This window comes from Ipomoea triloba, chromosome 16, assembly GCF_003576645.1.
Source record: "Ipomoea triloba cultivar NCNSP0323 chromosome 16, ASM357664v1".
Taxonomy (NCBI): Eukaryota; Viridiplantae; Streptophyta; class Magnoliopsida; order Solanales; family Convolvulaceae; genus Ipomoea; species Ipomoea triloba.
In genome coordinates, this window is record NC_044931.1 from 8,379,497 (window position 1) to 8,385,115 (window position 5,619).

The 5,619-nt window shown below is 35.8% G+C and overlaps 1 protein-coding gene across 1 annotated transcript; it reads right to left on the minus strand.

The window, feature by feature from the left end:
• Positions 1-1,533: 1,533 nt before the first annotated feature.
• Positions 1,534-2,439, minus strand: LOC116007936 (protein transport protein SEC13 homolog B-like). The gene has a single exon (XM_031248595.1). It carries the CDS (start codon positions 2,437-2,439, stop codon positions 1,534-1,536), a length of 906 nt encoding a protein of 301 aa, XP_031104455.1.
• Between the last annotated feature and the right edge of the window lie 3,180 nt (positions 2,440-5,619).

Sequence of the window (5,619 nt, forward strand, 5' to 3'; positions counted from 1 at the left end):
TTTCTTGAGTCCATGCTCCACTTTCGTCTTTTGGTAAAAGTTACTCTTTTTATATTCCCATTATTCCTTGTTTGTAGGGAATCAGACCACTTCAGCATTGGTGCACCTTTTGACCGTTTGTGGTGGAAATCTGATGTGTCATCCATTTCCGTCCATTTTGAAAACTCACGTTCGGCACCTCTTCATTATTCTGTCTCCATGATATTCTTCTTCTCCAAACTTTAAGTATGTTTCCTGACCGTCAATCAGCTTTGTTGGAGAATTGTTAGTGTATCGAGACCAAGGCTGATATCTTGATTGCTTGATGTCTTGAACTCAAATATCGAGAGGTCTATCTCTCGAACTCTGTTTATATCTCGAACTGGATAGCTGTATCGAGAGGTCCTACCTCTCGAATCTCGAACTGGATAGCTGTATCGAGAGGTCCTACCTCTCGAACTCTGCACTGGATAGCTGTATCGAGAGGTCCTACCTCTCGAACTCTGCTTATGTCTCGAGACTTAGTTGATGTCTCGCAGACCCTTATTCCTCCAGTGTTGTCTCGTGCGTTCTCCTGATCTATCTATACAATTACAACACGAGACTTTCTAAGATGTTCACACAAGTTTACCTTAAGCTTAAATATCTTCCGAGTTGAGCTCAAGTTACCCGGTTGTATTTTCGCTCTTAGTTTACTTTTCGAACTTACAGCGTTTTGCCTAAGTATCGAGACTTGGGGATTTCTACTTAACATTTGGTATCATCAAAACCTATTACATGATGTTCCTAACAAAACAGTGATCACAAAGTTCAAAATAGTATAGTAAAAGTGCTGATATTTGAAACTTTAACATTTTTATTCAACTTTTTTTGAACCCTTGTCATGTTTACTCTTTTTTTTTTATAATACTATTAATCATTAATTACACTGAAGAATTATATTAAAGGCTTAAAGATCTAAATAATGAAGATCAATAAAGTGTAAGTAGAGTTGTTAAAATGGCCCTACTTGCGGGCAGCTGCGGGCCCGCTCCTTGGTGGAACTGGATAAGTTGGCCCGCGGGCTAGGTGGACCGGCCTACCCCTGCCTCATAATGCTCTATCTGGCACATATCATAATGCTCTATATGCACAAATTTAATGCACCATATTAGTTCTCATTGACTCACGGGGTGGTTGGTTCTTATAGGAACATCATCTATGTATATATGTTTAATATGATAAAATCAACAAATTTAGAATGTGGGATATTTGATAGGGAAAATTTTGTTTTCTATTTTCTGGAGAAAATTTTTAATTAGCAAACAGGCACTCAATTTTCTTTATTGCCAATTAGACTCAGCAGTCGGGTATTAATTCCGAACCAAATTTTTTTTTTCCTTTCTAATTTGAACATAACAGTGAAAATTCAGTAGAAAGGTATTAGTAAGGCTATCATCAATCATGACCATCAACAAACGAATACATTACAGCCTTACAGGAATAGTTTAAAACAATACTTAAAAAAAAAAAAAAAAGGTGTGAATGAAACACAATTTCTACATAACCAGAATTCTAATGGTCAGTTTTGAGTTGTTGCCACTCCCCATCCACTGCTTCTTTCCACAGCGTGACATTATTGTCCCCAGAGGCTACAGCCAACATGTTTCCTGTCAGAGACCATGAAACCCTCCAAACAGGATTCTTGAAGTCATTCAAAACCTTCCCCTCCCACTGATCTCCTTCTTTTGCCACACTCCATATAACAACAGTCCCGTCCTCGGAAGCACTTGCAATTGTCGACTTTGGAAGCCCCAAGTTGGGTGCCCACGCGACATCCCTCACCCAATTACTGTGCTTCTGAAGGGCCGGGAGAGAATCCATCTTCCAAACGCCGTTACAGAGCTTCCACACCTTCACTGTGTTATCACACCCACCAGATGCAAGCTTACGAACAGGATCAAGTAAACCAGAGCCAACTATAGCACCAGGAACCATTGGAGGAGCCCATGACACTGCAGTTACTCCAACAGGGTGTGCCTGATCGATTCTTTTGGTGTCCCAACTACCATCCGACCTGGCACTATAAACAGAGATACATCCATCAGAAGATCCACAGGCCAAGCACAGCCCAAGTTCATGGGGAGCCCAAGAAATAGAATTGACCGATGATTTATGCTCACTGAAAACACGATATTGTGTCCATTCATTTTGGTTGCCTTCCTTCCAGATTATGACTTTACCATCATAGGAACAGGAAGCAAGGAGTGAACCAAATTTGGGGTGTGCCCAAGCAACCTGCCAAACTGGACCACGATGACCACTTAGAGTAGCAAGATGCTGCGTAGTAGAATTGTTGCTCACACGAGTTATTTTGATCATTGCATCAGACGAAGCTGTTGCCACACGTTTTCCATAGTAATCCATGGATACGTCATGTACTATGACAGTATGACCTGTTTCAATCTTCTGTGCAGGCATCTTATTGTGTAGTTATTATTCACCAACTTTCTGCCTACATTTTGTATATGAAATCCAAATTACACAACCACAAGGATACTTAATATTTTCATAGTATGCAGTTGAAAAATCAAATAAATCGTATATGGCATTATACATATGTAAAAAATTAGATGAACTTCATAATCAGACAGTTTGAAAAGTATACAAATGTTGGACTCAAGTGAAAGGAAAATGCAGAGTCTTATTAGGGTGTGATTATTTAGAAAATATATATTTCATTCTCCATCTTCTAAATTTTTCTAAGTTCTCATTATCCATTAGAAATTTGAGAAAAAAAAAATAAAAAACAAGTTCTAATTGAATTATTTCCCATTTATAAAATATGAACTCATTTGAAAAAAAAAATCCTATAAAAATATGAACGTAAATGGTAAGTCAAAATAGTATGAACAAAGTTGGATCTCAAATCAAATCAGGCGGTTCAGGCCCAATCTGATTTTATTTTTGGATTTGAATATCAACTTTTTTTTTAGATATAAAAAGTAAACTAAAAATCTAACTGAAATATAGTTTTGATATTGAAGTAAATGAAATCAGGATACGATATAAAATTACAAATAATAATGGGATTCAAAATTCATTAATTGATGTAAATCTTTTGTATCTATTATCTGCTTTGGATCAAGTTTGCAGTTCAGATTTGTATCTATTATCTGCTTTGGATCAAGTTTGCAGTTCAGATTGTTACCTATTATCTGCTTTGGATCAAGTTTGCAGTTCAGATTGTTACTTTTAATTTTAACCAAATCATGACCCAACATGATTTCAAATGACACTACTTTTGGAAAACTTAAAAGTCAGTGAAAATCAAACAAAATATGCATATCCAAGCTCTTTTACTAGATGGTATGGGACGGACAACAATGAATGATGTCCTTAGTGGAACTGCGGAAGATAGATTTCAAATGGGCAATTGTGGATAATGAGGGCAGGCAAACAAAATGTTGGATATTTAGCAGTGATCATTCTGTAGTGGTGGTAATATGGATAGGTAGATTTTGGAGAGTGAGGTTGGGCATCAATTTGGTGGGTATCACCTGAATTTTATTTTGAATATACAAAAATTTCAGATATAACCCACAAACTAATTCACGAAATCCCCCACCATAGCAAACCTTTTTTTCTTTTGAAGTGTATTGTAAGGAACTGCTAGTATGTTACACAGCACACTAGCATAGTAGAACACGGGATATATGCTTCACCAAATACTCCATAATTAGTAGAACACGGGATATATGCTTCACCAAATACTCCATAATTAATATGTCAAATGATATATGCTTCACCAAATACTCCATAATTAATATGTCAAATGAAAAGACAAAGGACTGGTGCGCCATAATTAATATGTCAAATGAAAAGACAAAGGACTGGTGCGTGAAACAAGACAGCTCAAATGAAAAGACAAAGGACTGGTGCGTGAAACAAGACAGCTATCTTCCTTCTTCTCCCAAGATTGCTATCTAATTAGACAGGAAGTAAATGCTAAAACCCTAACAAAGAAGATGCAAGTTAGCATAAACAATTTGTGTGATATGGAAGGCATAAACAGAACTTATTTGCTTTTAGCAAACTCAAACGCTTATATAGAACACAAAAATGTAAAATTTGCCAGAGATGCTCCGAATAGACATTTATTATGTCATATATCATAACTAAGCATACTTCATAATCATTCAGCCCAAAGAAGCACTGCTGGTAACAAAATCATTCTGACAGCCAAAAAGAACCTTAGAACATGATAGTAAAGATAAATGGAACGCATATAACTTAAATGAAATTAGGAAATCCAAATGACACCTAAAATTACACCACCTCAAAAAAAAAAAAAACACGAAATCTTCAATGCATTTNAAAAAAAAAAAAAAAAAAAAAAACACGAAATCTTCAATGCATTTGATATAGATCTGGAATTTCTCACTGCGTCTCCGCAAGCAAAGATTCAATCGTAATCAACAAAAAGGCGGAGAAAAGAACTCTACGATTAAACTGTGCCTACCGCCTACGAATATATAAAAGCCAACATACAAACAAATTACAAACAGAGATTTCAAGACATAGAGCTTACCAGTTAGGGAGAATGTGATCTGAATGGCAGATCGGATCAGAGGTATAGGCTGCTAAGAGAATGCCGGAAACAGGTAGTGTACATGAGAATGGAGAGTTGACTGCTAAGCGTTCATTCTAAGGGCTGTTAGAGAAAGTTGTGAATTGTATTACCGGTTTGTTGTGATTGGCTCGGGTCAGGGAANAAAAAAAAAAAAAAAAAAAAAAACACGAAATCTTCAATGCATTTGATATAGATCTGGAATTTCTCACTGCGTCTCCGCAAGCAAAGATTCAATCGTAATCAACAAAAAGGCGGAGAAAAGAACTCTACGATTAAACTGTGCCTACCGCCTACGAATATATAAAAGCCAACATACAAACAAATTACAAACAGAGATTTCAAGACATAGAGCTTACCAGTTAGGGAGAATGTGATCTGAATGGCAGATCGGATCAGAGGTATAGGCTGCTAAGAGAATGCCGGAAACAGGTAGTGTACATGAGAATGGAGAGTTGACTGCTAAGCGCTCATTCTAAGGGCTGTTAGAGAAAGTTGTGAATTGTATTACCGGTTTGTTGTGATTGGCTCGGGTCAGGGAACCCGAATTTCATACGGAGTAACTGAAATCAAGCCGGCTTGATTTCCTTTTTTTATTTGTTATTTTATTTTGTAAATTTTTATAATAAAATTTATTTTAAAATTTTTAATTTTATTAATTATACATATAGTATTTTTTCAAAATTTTTATTTTGGTATTTAAAATTTGTATTTAACATCGAAATTATAATTATAGAGTTGAAATTATTAATTATAGAAAAGTGAATAAAACAATAGATGATGTGTAGGAGTTTAAATTAGTAGACTCACAAAAAGAAAGAAAATGGGATAAGAAGTGGAGAGAAAATAAGAGATGAGAAGAGCATCCGTAATAGTAGTGTTTTTTTGTGATGTTTCAGAAGTTTTTTTAAGTGTACTTAGGAAAGATAATATGAGAGGAGAAATATATAAAAAATAGAAAAAGGAAAAAAAAATCAAAACAAAAAAGGGTGTGAAAGTGAATCTGACAAGAGAATAACGAGCACCCGCCT

Excerpts from the sequence above, each read along its gene's own strand:
- LOC116007936 (XM_031248595.1), bottom strand. The coding sequence starts at position 2,439 with ATGCCTGCACAGAAGATTGAAACAGGTCATACTGTCATAGTACATGAC.